This window comes from Necator americanus, chromosome II, assembly GCF_031761385.1.
Source record: "Necator americanus strain Aroian chromosome II, whole genome shotgun sequence".
NCBI lineage: Eukaryota > Metazoa > Nematoda > Chromadorea > Rhabditida > Ancylostomatidae > Necator > Necator americanus.
This window is the reverse complement of record NC_087372.1, coordinates 41,606,642-41,629,793: the sequence shown is the minus strand read 5'-3', so window position 1 is coordinate 41,629,793 and position 23,152 is coordinate 41,606,642. Positions and strand designations below refer to the sequence as shown.

At 40.5% G+C, this 23,152-nt stretch overlaps 3 protein-coding genes across 9 annotated transcripts in view; 2 read left to right on the top strand and 1 right to left on the bottom strand.

Annotated features, from left to right (window-relative positions):
* RB195_021011 (uncharacterized protein) overlaps positions 1 to 9,712 on the bottom strand; it is a gene marked incomplete at both ends in the record, with an annotated part of 75,662 nt that extends 65,950 nt beyond the window's left edge. Inside the window, 14 exons of the mRNA XM_064189630.1 lie at positions 263 to 360; positions 418 to 519; positions 740 to 954; positions 1,658 to 1,764; positions 1,824 to 1,966; positions 2,935 to 3,014; positions 3,292 to 3,387; positions 3,486 to 3,635; positions 6,428 to 6,520; positions 8,341 to 8,418; positions 8,480 to 8,548; positions 8,673 to 8,777; positions 9,304 to 9,440; positions 9,685 to 9,712. Coding sequence (XP_064045511.1) covers positions 263 to 360; positions 418 to 519; positions 740 to 954; positions 1,658 to 1,764; positions 1,824 to 1,966; positions 2,935 to 3,014; positions 3,292 to 3,387; positions 3,486 to 3,635; positions 6,428 to 6,520; positions 8,341 to 8,418; positions 8,480 to 8,548; positions 8,673 to 8,777; positions 9,304 to 9,440; positions 9,685 to 9,712 — 1,501 coding nt within the window. The remainder of the gene's footprint in view (positions 1 to 262; positions 361 to 417; positions 520 to 739; positions 955 to 1,657; positions 1,765 to 1,823; positions 1,967 to 2,934; positions 3,015 to 3,291; positions 3,388 to 3,485; positions 3,636 to 6,427; positions 6,521 to 8,340; positions 8,419 to 8,479; positions 8,549 to 8,672; positions 8,778 to 9,303; positions 9,441 to 9,684) is intronic.
* A 214-nt stretch (positions 9,713 to 9,926) lies between these two features.
* Positions 9,927 to 20,711, top strand: RB195_021010 (uncharacterized protein; the record flags this gene model as incomplete). 6 transcript variants are annotated; one of them, XM_064189627.1, is made up of 21 exons in its annotated part: positions 9,927 to 9,937; positions 9,991 to 10,039; positions 10,217 to 10,231; positions 10,307 to 10,357; positions 10,815 to 10,903; positions 11,191 to 11,319; positions 11,424 to 11,497; positions 11,574 to 11,722; positions 13,969 to 14,028; positions 14,093 to 14,213; positions 14,371 to 14,481; positions 14,843 to 14,915; positions 17,727 to 17,899; positions 18,220 to 18,287; positions 18,335 to 18,376; positions 18,825 to 18,914; positions 19,339 to 19,428; positions 19,898 to 20,018; positions 20,219 to 20,349; positions 20,553 to 20,625; positions 20,677 to 20,711. In XM_064189627.1, the coding sequence occupies 21 exons, from the start codon at positions 9,927 to 9,929 to the stop codon at positions 20,709 to 20,711; spliced, it is 1,755 nt and encodes a 584-aa protein (XP_064045505.1). The 6 variants fall into 6 exon arrangements, with proteins under 6 accessions (XP_064045505.1, XP_064045507.1, XP_064045508.1 ...); XM_064189628.1 differs by having other exon boundaries at positions 11,373 to 11,497; XM_064189626.1 differs by having other exon boundaries at positions 11,373 to 11,497; positions 11,562 to 11,722.
* Positions 20,712 to 20,763: 52 nt separating this feature from the next.
* Positions 20,764 to 22,903, top strand: RB195_021009 (uncharacterized protein; the record flags this gene model as incomplete). Of its 2 annotated transcripts, XM_064189623.1 has the most annotated exons (6): positions 20,764 to 20,793; positions 20,898 to 20,993; positions 22,546 to 22,623; positions 22,698 to 22,731; positions 22,791 to 22,810; positions 22,889 to 22,903. In XM_064189623.1, 6 exons carry the CDS (start codon positions 20,764 to 20,766, stop codon positions 22,901 to 22,903), a joined length of 273 nt encoding a protein of 90 aa, XP_064045503.1. The 2 variants fall into 2 exon arrangements, with proteins under 2 accessions (XP_064045503.1, XP_064045504.1); XM_064189622.1 differs by lacking the exon at positions 22,889 to 22,903 and having other exon boundaries at positions 22,698 to 22,808.
* Between the last annotated feature and the right edge of the window lie 249 nt (positions 22,904 to 23,152).

The following is a 23,152-nucleotide window of genomic DNA, read 5'->3' as shown; positions in this document are numbered from 1 at the left end:
CCAGAGATTTCAACCCAACTATACTACTCCACTACAACCGCCCAGAGAAAGCAGCATGTACGCAGAATTATAAGTCAAAGGAAGAGGGAACTAAACACTAAGACTACAAAAGACACTAGGGGATCAAGGATAACTTAGAAGTTGATAGATGAAGAAACTAGACCGACGTTTGGAATCAAAAAATCAAGAGTAGACTACGCAAAGTAGCCTTATCACTGTTAGATCTCAGGACTATTAGAGCAAATAACACTTGCGGACCCACCTTGCTTCAGTGTAAAACCTTCTCGCAAACGGATGTAAAGAATCTCATGCAGCGCACTTCGATAGATCGAGCGAATATAGCGATGCCTTACCACATCACTAGATGAAGCGTTTAAGGACATACTGTGAGAAGTGAAACTACACAAAAACATTTACTTCTTATAAAGTAGTGCGAATTCGGCGTTGATCTCATTCACAAGGTTTGTAATATGAACGTTGTCCTGTAGTGCATTCTGGAAGCACCAACAAAGAAGTGCCCTGGAATTTTTTTCATTCTTAATTTGTCATCCCATATAACCCTAAAATTCACACTGGTTTCTACAAAATATAAATATATACAAAATAAAGCACCATTCAAAAAATGGTACCATGTAGTATATGTGGTACCATGCTTACCATTTTTTGATACCATGTATGGTATCAAAAAATGGTAAGCAAATAGCTCTTGATATTTTTGGAACAGCGCCAAAATTTAGACCTGTGGAACGGATTCAGTGGTTTGAACTCCTCCAAATCTACTTCTTCCTCTGCATCCGAACAAACCAGTGGCTCATGAATGTTATTCATGTCGACACCAATGGAGCACCGACAATTAGGTATATAGACACCGAAGGTAGCCATTGCCAAGAAATGAAAAAGTTCACATGAAGGAACATGGCCAAAGCAAGCTTCACTGCGAGATCTTCCTTGTAACTGCAAGAAAACCTTTCGAACTTAAAATATGTAAAAAAAAACCAGCACCCAGGATCTCAGACACTTTAAGCAGCCAGCAGCAACTGCTGACCAGTCTGACATCGCAGCTGGTCAGTCGGTGGCTGCTTAAATTGTACGATTTAAGAGGTTCATCATCTTCAATGTAACAGTGGCTCTTGCATGATTTTAACTCAGCCGAAAAAAATTAGAAATAACGAAGTTAAAGAGGACATGACCAAACATTTCAGTCAATATTTCTAAACTCTTGAAGTACCAAACAAATAAATAAAAAACAATCAAGTTTGAAATACTTAAAAACAAAATGCTGCACCTTCAGGGTGTTGAATGCTCGACTCGCAGGTACTTGTTGGGGTAATCAGGTGTTCATACTAGTGTACCATCCGAAAACTTATTCGTTTGATTATTCAAAAGACCCTTCGATCGATAGTAACGCGCGATATTTTAGGACGCTGAAAGGACGCTAGACGGCTAAAACAGTTGGATCCGACATTCCACGGACAATAACTGAATAAATTATGGTTCTTCCTGCAATGGCGTAAATCTCGATCTCGTGAAAACATCTTTAGAAGAACCTAAATGTGTCAATGCTAGCTACAAAACTCCTTCAAAACAACTGATCAGAGCCAACACTCTTTGCTTCACTGGCCAATGAAGGTTACCGTTAAAAATGTACAGCCCTCACTTGTATAAAAGAACAGGACACAGTGTAACTTCTTAGCTGACTCAAAAGCTGTTGCAGTGCATGTGCGTCTGGCATACCACACACGGCATCCGTGATCACAATAATGTCTAAGAATAAAAGATAAATAGTCCAAATATATAAAAAACGAAATGTTAAAACAACTTGCTAGATTGGGTATTTTCAGGCATCATTTGCACAGCAATGAGGCCTAGTCGCAACATAAATATTAACGCCCATTCCGGGTGAATATATCCGTCGCAGAGTGGGTTCCTTGTGTTGCTTTCATCTTCTGCAGCACTGCTCACAGTCCTGAAATTATTACAATTAGCAACGAACCTCAAAAGTAAGATTTGTAGCTTTTATAGAGGACAGATATCAAAATTAGAACTACTGTTAAACAGAGACTCACTTTAAAAAAAAAGTTTATCGCTCTACAAAATCTTAGATTTAGTTCCTTTAAACAAATAACCTACAACAAATCAATCATTATCACCGTGGTTCCACCCACCATTTCCAAAGGCTCACTCCCATGGCTCAGTAGTTGTTTCGATGTCTCATTCTAATTTTTTTCCCCTTTTTGGGCTTTTCTAAAAATTTTCATGTCCTTTCTGGTTCATTTTATGTTCTTCATGCCCCATGACATCTATGCAGAACACAAATCACTCGATCAGCCGCCTGAGCAACCTTATCATTTCGATGAAATAAAAAAGCCGATGTCAAGAAATACCACGTTTCGCCGCTTGAAACATCATTTCATGCGTAAAAAGGATAAGTCAACAAAAAATCGTTTATAAAACCAAAATATCACTATCTACTATTATGTATTACGAAATTCTACCAAATAGCATACAGGACCTCGCCAATAATTTTTATTTCTATGTGCGTTGTTAATGTTGAAAAAAGGCAGCGGAATACTCTTCAACCCTACAGTGAAATGACACAAGCTCGTACACCAAAAACACAAAGAAAAAGGAAATGACAATATTCGAAAAGTGTGATGATGTGTGACGATATCGTAGACTATAGCAATTATTCCAGTACAAAATTTTTCCATTACTTCCCTTTCTGAGAATGAAACTTGTATATGTAAATGTACTAAAAAATAGCACTTACGGAATTCAGCTTTATGCTTCAGCAGCCTTCCATGGCAATTTATTACGTTGCATAATGTTCGTAGGAAAGCTAACGACAAACCAAGCACACAAAACGAGCTCTCCTTACGTGCTCACGTAAGGAGAGCTCTTTTTGTTGGAAGCTGTTCATTTCTTCTTACGCACCACACTCCTTTCACATAATCCATGATGTTGATGTTGCGAGCACGCGATGGTGTAAACCTCGAGACAACATAGCCGGAGTCCTTGAGAAAGCATTGTGAGTTTAACGGAAGACAAAATGTAGCATTAACGTAAAATTATTCAAGAAACGTTCAAATTCGGAAAAGAGAAATACAAGCAGTGACGAACAAAGCTATGTACAAGCCAAGTTCACCAGATAAGTAAAACAATTACGACAAAGGTCAGCGGAAATGTGACGTGTATTCAATATGAACGTCTCTAATACCAAACAAAAGGCAGTCATGTTGAATGCAGTAAAAATACTGTAGAAAAAGGAAGGTGAGCAGAAACAGTTTTTACCTTACTGGGCGATCCGTCGGTACACACAGATAAAGTTCTGGCAGTCTCATATTCTCCCACACATTCAACGTCGCCACAAGTAGAGTCAAACTTATTCTGGAAATAGCAACAACACTACACAAATTCTACAGATGAATGTAATAAGAAGTTAGGATTAGGTGTAAAAAAGTGAAGAACAAAAAAAAAAGACTAACTCTGTGCCTTCGCTTTAATCCTCCCCATTTCTGCAGTATGGATTTAGAGTAGTCATACAAACTGTTAAGTAATTCGTTAAACTTCTGAGTAACTGTGTTCAGAATTATATTGATGCTACTTTCGGTTAGCAAGACTCCTTGTACAAGTACCTGAACAAATGGTTAACCCTTGGTTTATTTATTAGCAGGACACAATTAAGCGTAGTCGGGCTAAAACGACATGAAGCAAGAGTGTAGATACACGAGAGGTCGCGCTGAGCGGTTTTTAACCGCTCGCAGCGTCATCATCATCATTAAAGTCATCCAGATCGATATTGGCCGCAATTTTTTGTTTGCTTTCTTTTTTTGTTATACTTTCTAGTTTTTTCAGTCTTCTAATCTTCGTTTTCGTACATTGCTGTTATGTTTGCTGTATTTGCTTTTATTATGTAGATCTATATCGTATCTGTATTGTTCTTACGTTATTGTTTTGTTTTTGTTCATGTTCTGCTTTTGAAATTGGGTTCAAAATTAGTAATCGAATGACGTCACTTCGCGCCATCTCGGCAAATTGCCAAGCAGACCTCTCGCACGACGCTGCGAGCGGCTAAAAACGGCTTTGCTCCAGCGCGACCGCTTGTGTAACCACTTTCGTGCTTCATGTCGTTTTGACCCGACTATAGTTGGACTCGCAGAAGAGCGTCGTATTTCAGCACTAATTTCGCAGAAGATAAAACATAGATAGAGCGTGAGTTTGTTCATTCGTGTCTTGTCATGCCCTCGGTTCCTCGGTAATTTTGCGGAGGGGGCGCGAAGAATTCCTCCTACAGCATAAGGGGAACCCACATGGAGCACATGGAAAAGTCTGAAAATTAGGCCAAAAAGGAAGCCAGTTATGCACATTTACGCGACAAAAAAAGGCACAAATCCAATTCCTGCATACTGTTGCAAACTAAAGTCATTGAGGAGATGCCCTGGAATCATGATCTTCTGAACTGGCAAAAATGGGTCCACCCTATATGACGACTACGAAAGATTAAAAACGTGCGCGAAGAGGGGAGAGAAACTACATCCTACAAACTGAGATCATAGCCGCATCATAAGAGCAAATGATAGAATTAATGGAAAACAACTTCACTAAGACTATTCAATATCTGCTATTATTCGGAGAATTATGAAAAACATAAAAAAGTAAAAAAGAAAGAGGTCCGAGAGTTTTACGCATACTGTAGAAAGAGCTCAGTCCCAATCCTTGACTGGTCGCGTCGGCATGTTACAAAACGTTTCACGCCGACTGCGAGTGCTTCTGGTACGTATCTGATGTTCTGGATGGACTGCTGTATTGTGATGTCACAATCACAACACAATCCGAAAAAGGATAAATGTTTCAATCTTCCCAACCACCAATCGCAATGCATCACATTCACACAAGAAACACATTCTAATGCTCATGCGGTTAATATGAACACCCAATTGGAACTCTTCGTGCCATGATCAAGAAACGTTAGCGCCGCAAAACTAGTTCGAATATCATAGGACTATTCACCGCGTGTATGATCAGTTAAAGGCATCACCCCACGAATCTCGGGTGGGAGGGGTTTCAGGTGTTATGGGTTATGCCTATGCGGAGTCGTGAGGAAGAGGGTGATTCCGTCCAATTTCCCCTGTATCACTGGAAACGGACGATCCCGGAATGCAACGGAATGGAATGCAATGCGCAACAGAAGCCGTCATAAGAAACAGCATTCCGGGATTCCATTCATTCCGTCGAATTGGGTTTTCTCAACTAATCGCAGGCGGGAGGCGCAAGGGTGGCAAGCTGCAATAGAGGATGTTGTAAAAAAAAACAGCGTTCCGGTGTCAACGTTTACATTGATACAGGGAGAGATGAACGAAATCACCCTCATCTACGACACCGTAGGAGGTATTACCCGCCTGAAATCCATACCACCGCAGATTCGTGGATGATGATTTAAACACTCCGTAATGCAGAACTGCTACTGAAACGTGCTCAGCGAGCAGCTTCGAGAATCACTACAATCTGCCATTCGGAAAGCAACAGTTAATGGGCATATCATCGTTAATGGCTCGAAAACGAACACTGCTTGCTGACCCATGGATGAGCATTCTCACACCGTGTCTTTTTTACATCTCCGACAAACACTGTATTATGGAAGACTAACTAAGAAATAATGTGACTATGATCACGGTAATCGTAGTAATCCAAAGCAAAGAAAAATGCGAAAAAATCCGAATTTCAAATGTACAAATATAGCATAATGTTCAAGATTAAAATTCAGTTCTGGTTCTTTTTAGTTTTTGTTTTCAATTCTGTGACATGCACAAACAATCTTTATTGCCTATTGCCATTCACTTAAAATTTCAAAGACTGTGAAGAAATGCTGTTTCAACCACAATTGGAACTTTTAAGTTTTCTTAAAGACTGTATACCCTGAAATTGCCGTTGTTGGCATCTCTTCAGTAAGAAACAGATATAAGGGGTGCAGATTACGACTATGGCAATGACCACGCTCAATTCCCCTTTCTCTTTCCGAAAAATGGCGACAGAGCCATTCCTTTCATGTTTTTTTTCAGGCAACGATATACGTTATAACGCACCACCCCTTTATATGCACCCCACTCGTGAGCGGACGACAGTCAATAGTGTTTCCTCCTAGCCTATTCAAGTGAAAGTATTGAATAGACTGCTGAAAGAACCTGAGCCTGTACAAAAGTGCCGTTATAAAGTGCCTCCATGAAAAAAGAGTCCACAAAGGTCGTTTCCCATTCCGTTTTTTTTTCAAGATGGGCAGGAAGAATTGAGCGTGGTCACGCTCATACTCGTAATCCACACCACTGATCCACTTTTTTCCTGATGAAATCTCAGAATCGTCAATTACATGATATTTAACGCTTTCAATTGAAGGAAGAACTTTACGAACTAAAAACAAGAAAGTACTTACCAAATCCTGCTCGAAGGCAAGGAAAGGAATGAAAACGCAAACACTAACATAAACTTGTGGACAAAAGTTGCGACGAGTCCCAGGTATAGTAAACTGCAACACACAAATTAACATTCCTCAGCACTGAAAAACTGAACTGTTTCAGTAGCGAATAAAGTTTGCAAGATCAATCCTACGACGTCTAGTAGACAACATCCCGTTAATTTTTCTATATAAACTAGGATTTCAACGGCACAACGCGCATATCACCGTCAACAGCAATAGTCGTGCTTCTCCTCTATCATAACAGTGAACAAACGTACTTATTTCTCCCTTCAAGTATTAGCGAAGAAAATTAGTCCGTTAGTATTGAGCTGTATGCGATTTCGTACGCACTTGTAACAACTAACTGAATGACAACAATCGATCCCTATTGCATCATATTACCTCAGCTTCATCTAATGAGAAACGTTGGGTCTGCAATCCATTGACGCCAAATACGTTTTGTACCACAACCTAACCTCTATTCAATTGTGTATTTATACGCACAAGTATTGCAGCCGCAGAGAAGAGCGGGACGGCACAAAACTCTATTCCTGGTTGCAAATCAACACCCCAAGACAAAACCTGAGATTTTTCAAAACGTACGGCAACTAGCTCCGGAAATTTATCTATTATGAGTTCTTCCAAATCGTTTTATTTAAAAAAAGGAAAATACCAAATCACATCAAAACCATTAGAGCGATTTGAAACCAGGCCCCCACAGGTAAATTTTCTGGACTGTACAAACGAAATTTCTCATACCAGGGTGGGACAAGGCTTTAGAAGATACCGAGAAATATAGAGGGAAATACAACCACAGCCATATTAGAATAATTGTAGAGAAGGATCTCTTTCAAAGACGTAGACGTCGTGAAACTCTTCTTCACATAAAAAAAGAAAGCAAAACTCCGCGGGGTCCCAAGCGTTAGCAAAAAAAATACTGTTACTAACAATACTGTAGCGACTGTCCAGCAATGATATTGCCTAGAGAGCGAGTGTTATATTTGCGCTCAGAAAGCATGTAATCCAATGGATAATCTGTGAAGAGATTCTGCGAATTGTAAAAGCATAAAATCTGAAGGGATACTACGGTAGCTGCTCAAATGTCCGTTCTCAGTCAAATAATTCCTCTTTAAAGACAGTAAATCACAAATTTCACGTGGTGAGCGAATACGCGGGGGAAGCCAGAGATGAGGTTGTAAATTGCGAGATCAGGGCTAGTTCCGCTCATCTCTCCTTAATCGTCCTAAAAAAAAACGGCGTGGGAACCGCTTTAGTCCCTATGAGCAACATTAGAACGCGCCTCTATGCATGCGTTCCGCTTTCCTTAGCAGCCTATTCATTAATTTTACCTGAATGGGCCGCTGAGAAGAAATCAGTGATCTTCGACCGTTGCGCAGCTGGATGCTACGCATGCACGATGGTAGCGCGCAACAACTGAAATCGTCTTAAAAACGTCGTCTCCCACGCTGTTTGCTACGACGATTAAAGACGATTAAAGAGGAATGAGCGGAACCACCCTTGATCCCGCAATCTGCAACCCCTTCTCTAACTTGTCCAGCGGTTTCCCTCGCTACGTCAGATTCGTGGTATGCTGCCTTTAAGTTCCACTATAACCGTTATATTCGTCACCGAAATGATACTTTAAACAAAAATTCTCGTATTACGCACTAAATATACTAAAAGTGATTTTTTTAGACCTACCACATGGAGAGAGACTAGAAGAATTGTCTCTCCAACCGCACATTTTTTAAAACCAAAGGTGGGCCATTAAAAGAAGGATCGCGATGAGAAGCTAATATACTGAGATGTCGAGCCTTACACCACTAATCTAATTAAAATTTCTTCTTATAAAAATACATTTAGGGAGATCAATCAGGTCAAATACTTACGCTCTTGCCTACTGAAGCCATGCTGAGTCGAAGACATTCTAAAAGTTTCGTGTGGAGGCAACAGCTACTCTCCTCATCCTAAAAAGGAAGCAAAGAAATGACAAAATTCGGGGAAAAGGCCTCTTTTAGATCTACTCACTGCAACTATTGTCGAAGGACTGAGGTCTAGAACAAAGACGTGACGATAGTACCGAGAGATATAGGTGACCTAAATTTCCGTAGACTTTGCAAGAGCAAACAGGTTGAAAACAAAAATCACACTTCAACTTTGCCAATAATAATAATAATAGTTGTAACAATGAGAACAAAATAAGGAATACGCAAAATCTAACCTTCGTGTCCAGACATACTCTGAATTGCTCCCCAACAACATAGTTCTCAGCTTCACCGCCTTTAGGAATAATACCCACCACGCTCATCTCATTGCTGTACTCATCCTGAAAAGAAGGTTAGTATGTAAAAAAATGCCTCATATAAGTAAAAAACTCTTGGGGTAAATGTAGTTAGGGAGGGGCATTCAGCGGTGTCCTTATTTCTGAACGCTCTATCTTATTCTTTTCTCTTAGTAAGTTTGGCGTATATGTCATATGTCCTCTAAGAAGATACAAAATAAGTGAACTCGAAAACCAATGCTTAAAGTCTTAGTGTTTATTGACTCAGATTTGACCTAGCTCTTATGTTAATGTATTGCAGTTCCGTCTTTATGTCATGTACGGACATGCTACCTCCATCAGAAACAACGAGATCTACTACTGCAAAAGTTACTCCCAATCCCAACGACAACCACTTACACCTACGAAGTTTGGAAAGTTATATGTTAGCTTCCGAATATTATTCGGTTGGAAATTCTTCCTTTCTTCATCATGTCACACCATCCTCAGCGTGTTTCTTCTACAAGAATAACAGCAAGCACAAAAAATGCAAGCCTAGCCATACAGAACAAATGAAAACACAAACTCCTACTTCTCCTGGAGAATCCTCAATGTGCACAGTTTTATTTAGGTGATCAAACAACCAATGTGCTCTGATATTCCTTGACACTCGGAAGTTTCTGTGCATGTAAATGAAAATTTCCTTCGCATCTCGCACAACACCTTCTCCTGGAAAAAGTAAAATAAAAACAGTAAATTTCAGGTTCGCAGATTACACCACTTAGCATCCAATTACGCGCCAAATAAATCCTCTTCCTGTAAAAACATTTGACTTCTCTAGAAGTATTAAAGAGAAAAGAACTCATATGACTCTTCTGCTTAGGAAAAGAGTTCCTATCTCTTTAAAATAGTGCACTAGCACATGTGAGCACAAGAAATCCTTCTTAGTACAGGTGAGCACAAAATATCCTACCTGCTCCAGAAAACTTCGCAACCATCATGAAGGGATTCTACGAAATCAGCTCCATAACTTAAAACGTCTCTCTATTTTGAAGCTACGATACAGCGTACTTGAAAAGTTACGCAATTGTTCGTCTGTCCGTAGAGTTGCGACATGGGTTTGGCGCCGATTTAAAATTTAAGATATTCGAATATTTGTGCAGATATATGTTCTTGTTTTCGTTCAAACCGCGTGTTTAGCGAACTTATTCGGTTATGACCTATTAGTCCTGTGTAGAACACCTTTAGCTGTTTGAGTACTATGACCTACGTGATTTAGTCGTCGAGCTGCATTATTGGCTGATGTGGTTGCACTCCTCTTCGTCGAGGTGTGTCTTGAGCATAGCTCTGCTTGAATTTCTGTCTTCAGCAGACGGTTGCGGAGAATCAATCCACTGGTGGCTATTCCATATCCTGCGAAACCTTACGTCTCACCGTAAAGGCGGCATACCATGAATCTGATTTAGTGTGGGAAACCGCTGGACAAGCTAGAAATGGGGTTGTAGATTACGGGATCATGGGTGGTTCCGCTCATCTCTCTTTACTCTTCGTGAAAAAAACGGTGTCAAAAACTTCGTTTTACGCGACAGTTTCAGTTGCAACGTGCCACCCCTATACACGCACCGCATCCAGCGATCGGAAGCCTAGTGAGTTCTCCTCGACTGCCTATTCAAGTGAAACCAATGAATAGGTTGCTGAAAGGACCAGAACGCATACATAGAGGAATATTCTAAAGTTCCTCGTAGGAACTAAAGCGGTTTCCATGCCTCTTACTCCCTACCTACGCCGTGTCCTAAAATCCTCTTTCTTTCACAATCTCAGTCCATAACATCTCGGCGAGATGGTCTTTTCCAGCTTGAACTTGACAAACCCCTTAAAACTCGTTGAACGAGGCGATCCGCTAGATCTAGGCACCATAATTTGCACAATTCCCAATCTGTATGGTAGTGGAGCGCGAGGTGGTCGACTTTTTGTTCTCTAGGTTAAAAATATAGTAGGGTCAAAACGACTGTAAGATCACACCACGTCACTAGTTTAATACAGTGTTAAAATACCTTCTACATTTTGTGATTTGTTTTTTTTTTCCTGTCTTTGCTGTTTTAGAATGACATGCGGCCTTTTGAGGAAGACGGATATTGGCTTCATGTACCGAAGCCGTGGAGAAAAGGACAGATTATGGACCTTGTGAGAAGGTGAGTTAAGGACAACATACCACGAAATTGACGATTTTGGGATCTGTCAAGAAAGGATAGGGTTTGTGGTATAGCTTATGATTATGATCCTGATAATACCCAATTCTCCTTTTCCGTATCGAAAAAAGAAAGTGTGGTCTTATCAATAATCCACACTTCGATCCACTTTTCTGATGGATCCCAACATCATCAGTTTAATGGTATGCTGATTTTGAATGAATATAGACCTAACACAGCTTCGCGTTTCTACGCTGATATTCTGTTTCACAGTTTCTGCCGTTTTACAGGGGCGATGTTGCTAAGAAGTGCAAAAGTCTCGAAAGCGCCATTCACACTTTGAAGTTTGTGAAGAGAAGTCGTAACAGTAATATTCGTTTTGACTACACTCATGGACGCTCATTGTTTCTACTACCCAAGTTAGTGTTATAAATACTCACCTACCGAAAGATGAGGCACGTTACTCTTTCAGGGCGCTTTCTCAGGGGGTCCATTTGTGGAAAAAATATGAAGGTAGTTTTAGACGCTGGTTGCAGAGTACCAACTTGCAAAATTCAAACGCTACTCCTACTCCTGAAGATGTTTTTATTGAAAACGGTCAGTCTCTTAATGCCAGCCAAGCCATAGAGAAAATGAATACGCCTTGGAGTTGGGTGTTTAGGGTTGTTTTTAGTGAGCAGTTCGCAAACACCGTCTTCTCATAACCTCTTCGAACTAAATGATAGCTCATTCTACGAAGAAAACCCTTTCCGTGCATTCTACACAGTCTGGCATTGCAACACATCGAAGATTCCGGAAAGTAAACTCGCTACGACAGAAAAAGTGGGGGACATAGCTTATCAAGTGCATTTTTTATCTTGTTTTTTCCTCACATTCCATTTGGCTTCAGTTTTTTTTATTTACATTTGATTATTATTTACCCGGTAAAAGTGCAAGAATTTTGCATTACACAAAAACCTCCTTAAGTGACAGCTGGTTTTCCTATCTGAGAAGGCGATAGTTCATCAATCGACAGGTCATCACCGTAAGTGAGTAGGTAGATCAGTCAGGGGCCTAAAACCTAAGCATTAATCTTAGAAGATCTGTGCCACGTAAGCTAAAACTCCTAAGAGAGAAAAGGAAGATAAAGCTGGAACTACTAATGCTTTAATTTCACCAAATTCTCCAAGCAGACTTGCTGGAAGTGAATAGTTAAGTCATGTCATGTAGCTTTTCCGACGAAACCGAAAATGACTTCGATCCGCATTTCACTGTTAAAAGCAACGTACCGCGAAATTAAACCAGATAAAAATGTAGAGTTCGGGGTGTAGATCACGAGTATGTGCAGAATCAAGCATGATTAGTTAGGGAGTGTGCGGTGAGCAGTAGCGAATGAAGGTTAACATGATAACCACGACAAAATATTACGCAGTATTAGATAATTACATGCATTATAAAATATTGCAAAAAATATTATTAAATGATCACATTAATTGCAAAATATCATATTCAGCTTCACACGTAAGGTAGTACGGAAGTCCCAACATTTTGTTTTAAAAATGTATAACGTGTTGACAATGTAACGATGAGACCTCGTAGGTTCGACACTCGGCTGAGTTAAATTAGTGCAAAAGAGTTTGAAAATTGAGACCACTTTTGAAAGAAGAGTTTAATTATACGTAGTTTACAGCAGTTTAAAAGTGGATATATTTGACTTTGATGTCCGAAAAAGCTCAGATTCTGTGCACCTTGTTAGGTGTGGAAGATCGCGAATAACTTCGTTATAAGTGGACCAAAAAAATTTACAAAATTTTCCGAAGAAGATTAACCCTAAAAAACCAACTTTATTCAGTTTTTTCCCATCTCCTAATCTTTTTGGAATTTTCATGGGACGAAGATGTGAAAAAAGCCATTTTTCTTATCTTTGTCCCATAAAAAAATTTGGAAAACGGTGAGGAGCTGGGAATCGAGTGATGCAGCATCTGATAGAGGAGGACTGGGCTACAAAATACTGGAGGATAATATGCTTTGCAGTTAGTTTCTCTGAGTTATTGAATTTTATTCAAGATCGCACACTTTTCGGTGCGCGAGCGAAAATTGGGATTTTAGCAAGTTTTCCCATTCCAGGAAAGTGGGGCGGAGTTGAATAAATCACTCACATATTTGATGGAGGGACTGTGGAAACCCCCAATTTTACAGCGACATGACTGTTTTCTTTCTTTAAAGCAAGCCTTCACTGAAAAACTACCTAGGATTTTTCTTTTGGTCCTCTTATGAGGAAGTTATTCGCGATCTTCTAAACAACCTAACATGTGCACAGAATCTAAGCTTTTATAGCCATTAAATTCCATTTAATACACTTTTAAACAGCTGAGCTTGCGTAATTAAGTTCTTCGTCTTTTAGAAGTGGTTTCAAGTTTCCAACTCTCGCAAAAAATTGATTCAGTGTGTCGAACCTGCGTAATCCCAATTTCAGCAAAATTTCTTCTCTTACTATTGTGTTTCTTCCCTTCTCTCAGCTACCGATTTTCTCATCTACCATTTGTTCCTCGGCTAATTTTCAATCTTTCTTTTTCGAAACACATGAAATTTCCAATATATTGAATTGGCAGCAACTGAGAAGTCTCATCTGTCGCACGAACGTTGAAGAAGAAGAAGAATTATAAGAAGCGGGAGGGTCGTGGGCCCTCACCACGCTTGATCCTGAGTATGAGCATGGTCCCGCTCGATCCTCCTTAATCGTCCTTAAAGACGTAGCGGGAATTGTATTAGTTTCTACGCGATACGTTAGAGCGCCCCACTCCCCGACATGTTCCGATTTCCTCAGCAGCCTATTCATTACTTGAATACACTATTGAGGAGAAATAATTGATTCTCGAAATTGAGTGGGGCCACGCTCATACTCGAACTCTATATTTCCCATCAAGTTTCCCACACTACGGCAATCTCGTTATACGCTCCCTTTAAGAACGATTGTTCTGCTGCAATAACGATTTTTTGAGCTGTGAGTACAGTTCGATTAGAGCAGTGTTTAGTACCCTCGATCCCCGACTAGGTTTTAGCCATATGTATCTATACACTCACTTCAGATTTGCGACTACTTCGATTCCGTTTCGAGAAGTAACGCAGTGCAACGTCACTTGCTAAAGGTGTTTTCTATCTACTCGTACCTCTCTATCAAGAATTTCAACTCTCTTGAAACACGTATTGTAGCCTCCAAGGGGTGGGGTTTCTGGAAAAATGAACCATTCTTCTTCTTTATCGTCGAAAGGCCGCGATACACTACAAAGATGGTCCAGACTTGTCAGCCGTTATGATGCGGGTCATGAATCAGGTTAGATTTTTTTGTTAGGTCTTTTGTCATTCCGTCATTCGTCCCCCTTTATCTGTAGTTTAATATTATTATTATCATATTATTATCATATGTTTGTGTTTCATGTTTGAACGTCCAATACTCCACTAGTTCTCCAGTTCTAAACTCATTTTTCAAGCAGAAGACGAAGATCCAGTTGATATATGGAACCGAGCTGTGAACTCTTTTGTATGCCTTAAATCAATTAAATCGTCATCAAGTCAGACATTTCGTCGCGATAGCTGTTACGGTTTGCTTTCTGCTTGTTTTTGTTGCTAGCGATATACATTTTTTCAGTTTGGACGTGATCCAAATTTATTTATATTTGTTGTTACTATTATTTTCATTCATATTTATATTTTTTCGTTTCATTTGAAAAAAAAAGTAAAGAAAGTTCCTGCAGCTCTCTTAAAATAGAGCATGCGTTCTAGGAGCAGGTTAAAGATTCTTCGACCGTGGCGAAACAGAGTGTTTGTGCTACTAGCTCTAGGAACAGCAAGTTGTCTTGGGCCCACTTTACTCAGTTCAGTGGAGTTTCTTATACCAAGAAACTCATGCAAAGAAAATGGTCCTACAAAACTCAAACGTTCACTTTCTAAATCTTGTTTTAGAGGTCACATGTTCCGAGAAGTCCACGAAAACGAGGAGAGGAACTTCATCTGTGTGCAGCACTCCGAAGAAGAGGTCAATATCTTCGGTAAAAAAAATTGCCCCAGAGTCCGACTCCATTTTGATGTCTAAGAAGACAATACTGATTACGTAATATCGTCGAAATTATGTGTTAACGAAACCATTTGGAAGATATTACAGGACGCTGGATATACATAGTTATGAGTAGATGCAGTTGTTATTCTGATTGTAAAGTTTGCTTTGTAAAAAGGGACACATAATATCGAGAAGTTCGCTTGCGTCTGTAATTCATGACATTTATCATGAGCAGCAACACATTTGAATGAGCGATAACTTGTTCTGGTATAAACGTGAACTTTCTCCTATTCAATAAACATCGCTTGTTTTCTAAAAATTTTCAAGAAACGGATAGCATCATAACCATTTCTTTCCCTTGATGTCTGAGAACGTTTCCGGCGGCTACGGAAATTCTTACCTCCGTGAGCCTGAAATACAAACAATCTTCAAACTTTGAAGGAAAAAGACAAGCATGCATCCGTATGTAGAGATATAGCGCAGCCGGTGAGAGGTTCCTTCGTGGCTACACCATCGATTGTTAGGAGGTTCAATTCCGCGCAATTGCCAACTAAACGTTTGTTCCTACCAGATATGTTCGGTAGGATAAAAACACTGACTTAATACATCGGCTAGCCTCCGCAAATTCGTAAATCTCAAACGATTCTGAACTGAAGTGAACGCAGTGGCGCATTTCAAGCGGACTGATTAACTCCAGACTTTTTATCCACTCTCATCACTTTATTCTTCATTAACTCGCATCCAAAGTTAATGCCGGCTGCAGGACTCCTTGCCGCTGGACCTACACCAATCGGCCGCGAAATTGAAGGCACTACTAGCGTAGAGGTATTGCGAAAGTATTACGGTAACACGCGATGGCTAAGTGATGAGCCTACTGTTGCACATACAAAGGAAAGGACATCACAGGATAATGTTTTCTTATTTTGATTTCATTTGATGATTTCCCACCTTTCAGTACGTGTCAAGTTTTCTGTGATTTCTTTTGTTTATATGTTCACTCTTTTGTCCTTTAAATCCTCACAGTCTGCGTAGATGCTTCCACTGTGCTTTCTTTTCAAATATCTGCTTTGCTTTCTGGTGCATGTGATTAAATACGATTTAATTGTAACTCCCACGCTTTTCTTCTCTCCCTTGTAGTTCCCGTCGTATTCTGCTCATTCCGAGACCTGATGCAAATATGCAAATGAATTCGGTACATTTACTCTGCAAGATGGAGAAACATTGCACATTGATGGACTCATTAACAGGAAGGCAGAAAGAGCAGCAATTGAACCAAACATCAATAAGAGGGAGAGAAACGCTGAATTTACAATTCGGTATGCACCCAATCTCCATTTCTCTCCATTTGCTTACTTTTACGGGTTTCCAATCAGTTCGAAGACAACCTCGCTAAATAACACTTTTCAACACTTTCTATTCCTACATTTACTGTCTCCACATCTCCACCGTTACTGTACGGTCCGACCCGAAAGCTTGCAGTCCCTGCACAAACCACTGTGGACGCATATGATAGTGTGTGGTAGCGAGGGGTGTTATTCTCACCTCGTACTATAATGAGCACACCACAACATTTTGCTAACCATATTGTTGATAAACTCTACCACTTAATCGTCGTTTATTACATCACTAGGGCTAACTATAAGCCCGCATTTCATTGAAAACGCCACCAGACGTTTAGAACCATCACAGCAGAAAACAAAATACATAGTTGAAAAAAAGCAGTGTAAGAGTTAGTACAAACACAGGAAGAAGGAAGTAAATAAACGAACAAATCTAAACAGTCAGTCTAAACAAAAAAACAAGAATAACCAACCTCTTACACAGAGCAATTGTGGAAATCAAAATCAGAAGCTGTAGTCGGGAAAACGGTCTGAGGCACAGTGCAGTTGCATAAGCGCACGCTCTTTAAGCGGCGCGCTGTAGTTCGAGGTTAAGATCAAGGGGGTCCTATCGCTGCCTTCACTCGGACTGCAGCCATGGGTAGCCCTAGTGAGGATACCCCTCGATGCAAGGCGTTAGCTCCACCGCGCCTCTTCGGGCGCACGCGTTTACGCAATTGCTCCAAGACGTTTTGACTCGGCTATAGATTGGGCGAGCCCTGTAGGTATTTGTTCAGGCCAACACATGTTCATAAAGCCTCAACTGATCCTTGATTTAACTTGAATGCGTTGGTTCATGGCAAGCGAATTGATATGCCAGACATGCTGCGTTTTCGGGTCGTTTGGACTTGACAATACCACGTCGGGATTTTGCAACTGCACAGCGCAGGCGAATTCGCAGTCACTACATACTTCACGTGCGTTGATCATGATGCCACGTCGTAAGGCGAGGGCGGCTTCATTTAAGGCTGCCCGCAGGGTTCAAAGCCGCGCATACGCTCGGTTTGGCAGCTTTGCGGTTTGCCGGTTATTGAGCTCACTGTTGTGAATAGTCAATAACAACCAAAACCGCGGAGCCGCCAAGCCGCCCCTGCGCGACTCTGAACTCGCGGCGGCGACGAGCTGCTCGACTCAACGTAAATAGTTGACTCTGCTTACCTACCGCAAATCATACGCTGCATCACCGGCTAGGATATAATTTACGAGCTACTAAATTGTTTTAGAGAATCAGACACATCCACTAGCATTTTTTGATGTGAGGTGAACTTGTAAGCGTACCAGAAGCAGGAGAAGTCCTCACATGATATATGAAAGAAGGATGTATCTAGTAGCTTCAAACTCGTGCTGCTCCCGGTCGATGGTGGCGTAACCAGCCCTCCTCCCCGCAGTGAACCTTCAATAATCATCAAAGCGCCGCCCGCGCAGCTGTGAATTCTGCTGACAGTCTAACGGGAGTGGTTGTTTGTGCAGTGTCTGGATATGCACACATACCCGTATACCTCACGCCTAAACATGGACTGATCAAAGTCGCTCGGTTTTGTGCAGCTGCCGCCCGTAGGAAGGTTATAAATATCAAGTCAGAAGGTACGGTTTTGTGATGTCATGACTGTTTCAACTCTTCGGTTGTGCCTACATGTACAACGTACGAGCGGATGGAAGTCAGCCATTGCGAACAACACTGCGCACCACAATACGTATTCGCCAGGGAAAAAGAGACGTCTTCTTGGGGAGGGAGACTGCCCCTGCATAGTATGGGCGAATGCACACGTTGCCTCACACCTAACATATCAGCTTTGTGTGGCTGATATCTATGCGCTGATTCTAACTTTCGTTTTTCCCTTACATGTCATAGATCCTCTAAAACTAATGCCTAGGTCTCAGAGCCTCGACTGATTTTTCTTCAGAATCGGCTCGAATTGACGAAAGACGAGAGGTCTTAGCATGGGCTTCTATGACGAAGACGACATTTTCTGTAATATTTCCGAATGCAATAAAAACTACCACCGACCAGAAGCAAAGCGCCTGCGAAGGGATAAACCAAGCGTAATTTATTCTATTGATGTAAGTTCCTTGTTCTATCTGTTTCTAGATTAACTTTTCTTTTGTACTTGTTTTCTTGCATTCTTTTTCGTTTTTCTTTGTACATTGTCTACATTAATTCTTCTTGTCAGAGGTTCCACCGGGGAAGTTTGGTACTAGCAAAGTAATTTCATGGCCGAAGTGAAGTGGAAAAACACTCAGGACTTTTTACTTCACCTAATATTTTGCAAGCTGCATGAAATGATGAAATTACTATTTTTTGTTACTTCCTACGTTTTTGGAGTTTAGATGGGATATAATTGGGAATTTTACTTTTTTCGGATTCTCCTCCAAATACGTTTTTTTACACGTTTTTTCCTTAAGTATCTGCCAATGTCGCAACACTCTCTCTGTCTTGGTATTCATTCCAAATATTTTCTTTTTTATGGAGAGCGGTACAATTCTAGTCACTTTAATTTTTCCGCTTTAGTTCTGTATTCCCACTTCTGATGAAACACTGGACAAGCCTGATTCCATTGATGCTGGGTGCGAAAGTTTGCAAAATCGGGAGGAAGTTGAGGTTTGTTTTTTGTATTAACTAACGAAGAATTGTTCACCCAAGAAATCACTTTTGTTGTCATTACTCTTTTGATTTTCAAAAATATTTTTTTTGCTTGCGTATCCATGACAATTGGCTAGTCATAAAAAACCATTATGAATGAAAGTGATCTCATAAATCAAATCAATTCTCTAACTACGTGGTGGCTATACAGACATATCACCATTACTGCTTATCAGCTGATCGACACTTTTTGTAAGAAATTTACTTCATCTGAACATTTTAATACGGCGCAGACACATTATGCTGTCATTCTGTTCTTTATTTTTAGCAATGCTCTCGTTATGTCAAACGATGAATTCGAAATGTTACCGCTTCGGAAAGTAAAAGGAAAAAAATTCATTACATGCGAGTAGCCCATTTGAAATACATTTGATGATTGTAGGCCAGATTATCTAATCTTCGACGTATCGGATTGAGAGCACATCCACTCCAAGCTCTTCGCCGATATCTCCTCAATAAAGTCGCCACAGGGGTAAGTGTATCGTTAACGTTTGTGAAGGGCCAAACTAACGGTTAATTTGTCAGACTTTGCACCCTAATATTGTTTTGGTTGTTATTGCTTCTTTCTATTTCCTTTAATAAATTTACTGTAATGTTCTGTGCGATTTCTGGCAAGCTGGAAGCGTTTTTTGTAAAACAGACCCAATTTTCCAATGCACTATTTTCCACATGGTGTTTTTTCCCACAGGAATTTGTAGAGAAGTGTCTATACTAGGAGCTCTCATAAGTGCGATCGGGAGAAGCCGGACGCTCCCAGGTGAAAGGAGTTTGGCTCGTAGAATGCAGCTCAAATGATGAGGAACCCTTCGAAACCGCCCAAAAGTGAAAGGAGTTCCTTCAACAGCTGTCCAAAAGTGAAGGGGTCGGAGTAGCGGCTCCTACTATCGCATGTATGGGAGCTCTTTTTAAACTACATATTTCATAATTTCACCGTATTATAGGAAGAGCCAAATCCATGGGTTTCCACTGTGCACGAAGAGAAGGTTTTTCGAAGGAAACTTCGGCGGTATATCACAGGGATGATAATTCGGGCTTGCAGCGAAGAGGGCGTGGAGAATTGTCGTATGTTCTTCTAAACCGCAACTTTCATTCTGGAAATAATTCCAGCACAATCATTTTACAAACTCGCTACTGTTTAAAATTCTTTCCTCTTAGAATCCGAAAGTTCATCTCTATCTCACAACATGAAGTCTCTTTATTTCAGTCTTTCAGTTGAATACATTCTCACCTTAATATTGAGTTTGATTTTTTTTCTAATTTAGAAATTGAGCCGTCTCATGCTGATGCATTCAGTTTCATCGATAATATAAATAAAGAACTGGTCGAATCATTAGCAGCAGTCGGTTCATTTACTTCAGAGCAGCTTCAGTGTGGAAGGAGCAATTGCCAGAAGGTGCTTAGTTCATTGAATTCTTTTTTTTTAATTTATGACTATTTTCGCATTTCTCCCACCAAACTTGAGTGTTTTGGACACAAAAAGGCGAAATATTAGTCAGATCTTCACCTGATTACTTCCTCACTTTTCCTTTCTTGTGATATCCTGTTCCCCTGCTCCAGATAACTTAGAAATTCATTCTTTTTGGATATTCCTTTCAGGCCTTTTCTCTAAGAAGAGTAGCTTCTACCCTAGTGTCGCAAATCAACGGAGATTATACGCGTTGTCAGGAAGGTTCCTATTCTTCTTCGCTTTTCACTTATGCTTCATCATCTTGTGGTTTAGGTGCCAGAATGCACACGAAATATTGCAAGCAATGATGACGTATGTTACCTTATTGTTGAAAGTGGATGCTACGGTCATAGATTAGAAATGCCTGCTGACTTTCAATCGTGTAGCAAGGTATCCTTCATTATCGTCACTGCCCATGATTATATTTTTCCCATGATTATATTTTTTCATAATTCCCGCTCATCATTTGTCTTAAAATGCTTTCTTAATTCCAGCTGCTGTGCTTGTGCCGTTTTCATAACGGACTTTTTGAGTTCATGTTCGACTTTATTCACATGAAATGGAACGTCTACCACAATTGTTTGATTCATGTGCGTCAGTTTCGAGCTTACATTTACTAGTTTGTTCTTTACATCTGTGAAACGTTGTCCACGTTCTACAAACTTTTCTTCTTCTCATTTGCTTGGTCTAACCCCTCACATTCTCGAAAAACTATTGCTGATTACGCGAACAGCCGGCGCAAATACCTGAATTTTTTCCTATCTGTGGTACGAGCTTCACAGTGCATGCAGGAAGCTGATGAGTTTGGATCATTGTACACGAGTGAATGATATCCGTGTATACTCATTTACGTACTTTTATCACCTCTATCGACTCATCAATTAGACCATTGCATTCATTTTTTCCCTTGGTGGAAAATATGAGATTCTCGTTTTCGCTCAGCAAAGCTTTGATCGAAGCATTGTATTCGCGAGATCCTGATCACATTTCTTCAGACCACCACTTGTTTTTACCTTCTAAAATAGGTAGACAGATAGATAGATGGATCTAGAACGATCTACGTCCTGCTTCTCCATGACTTTCGAAATAGGATCCGAATTTGCGATAGAGCTTTGACGCCTCGGACGCCTTCGCTTCGAGTCCCGGAATCTTTTGAAGGGCAAGTCACGGGCTACGTTTGCGTCCTCCTCGATGAGGCTGTCACATTTTGATAGAAACTCATTGGGTATGCTTTTTTTGTTTGTCACGTCGTTCCTCGTTAGCTTACGATAACAGATGTTCTTTTTATCTTACGACCAAATAGTTATTTTCGCACGAGGTGGAAAGTAGACGACAGCAGAATGATGATGCTTCTGAAATGTACAAGTACAAGTACAAATCACATTCCTTTGTAATTTGTGGTTACCCTCATGCCTTACTGGGGCTCCTATGTCACTGAGGATAGTTTTTCACAAAATTGTCATGGAAAAATCATGTGACCATCATCACCCCCCTGATGAAGGCTGGCATTTCGGTGTCTTTATCCAAATCCTTTGCTCAATATTTTTCTTTTAATCTGCTTCCTTATTTGGGATTAAAATCTCAAGCAAATTGCGAGGAATTTCCCGTTGCGGATTGCATCCAGTTCCTCACAAAATGCGTCTAACTGGGATGGATGAGAAGGCTAGATGGGTTGATTTGTTTCCATAAACAACACAGATGTGGTGGGTAGATCAGCGTTTAAATATACATTCATATCGCATCGGTTGTTGTATACCCTGAAGTTTAAGCCGGCAGAAATTAGTTTGCACGGCACGGAGTCTTCCAACACATTCCCCCTTCTCATTGTTTGCCGCGAAGGGCTTCGACTTACCGCTCTGATCCCTACTCATCACACCACCTCTGTTTTAGTAGGTATCGATCGTTGGTGTGTAATCATATGCGTCGTTGCTATTTTGTAGAACGATAGGTCGACGGTAAGAGAAGAATGCGGATGTGCTTTTTGCTGTGGTCGATGCATACACGTCATTATTATTATGCTGTGTCCACACGTTTTTCACGAATGTAGAGTCTCCCTACCTCCTTACCTGTGAGAGTGCATATAAAGAAGCGGAGTTATTTTGAACGGTTAAACATCGAACAATGTTACCAAGGTTCCTTCAGATCAGAAGTGTTCTGCAGCAGAAGGATCTTGAGGACAGTGACGACGTGATTGATGAACTCCCATCAAACGTAGTTAAGGTAAGTCGCCTCCCAATGCTTCTCAAAATTCCTAAATTTACTTGTTATCATTTACTATCTGCTTATTTATTCAGAGTCTGGTGCACTATTACATGGCTCGGTATTTTTGTTTCTGGGTTTTTGGAGATTCTAAGATGTGGAATCTGAATGGTTGTACGTTATTTCAGGCGATCTCTGGAAGTTAAATGTTTGCATATTTTACTGTTTTTGTTGATTTATCATTGGTTGCACCTCATAGAAAAATTGAAGCAAGCTTATCGTTCAGAAAATGCTTAACTAGAGTTAATATTGTTGTACCCGTTTATACTCTCCGGAGAACATTTGCTTCGTTTTCATTTGGACTTCGCATGAAAAAGAATTCGCAGAGGAGCGGGCGACGCGGTCATGGAGCATCGGCAGTTTGGTGTTTATTGAACATTCATATTAAAATGTTCAACAGCAATGAAACCACAGAGCAGCCAGACGGCACCTCCCGCACTGCTGTGGACTTTGCTGGTAGCATAAGTTGTAGCGAAAAGGAATGGACATA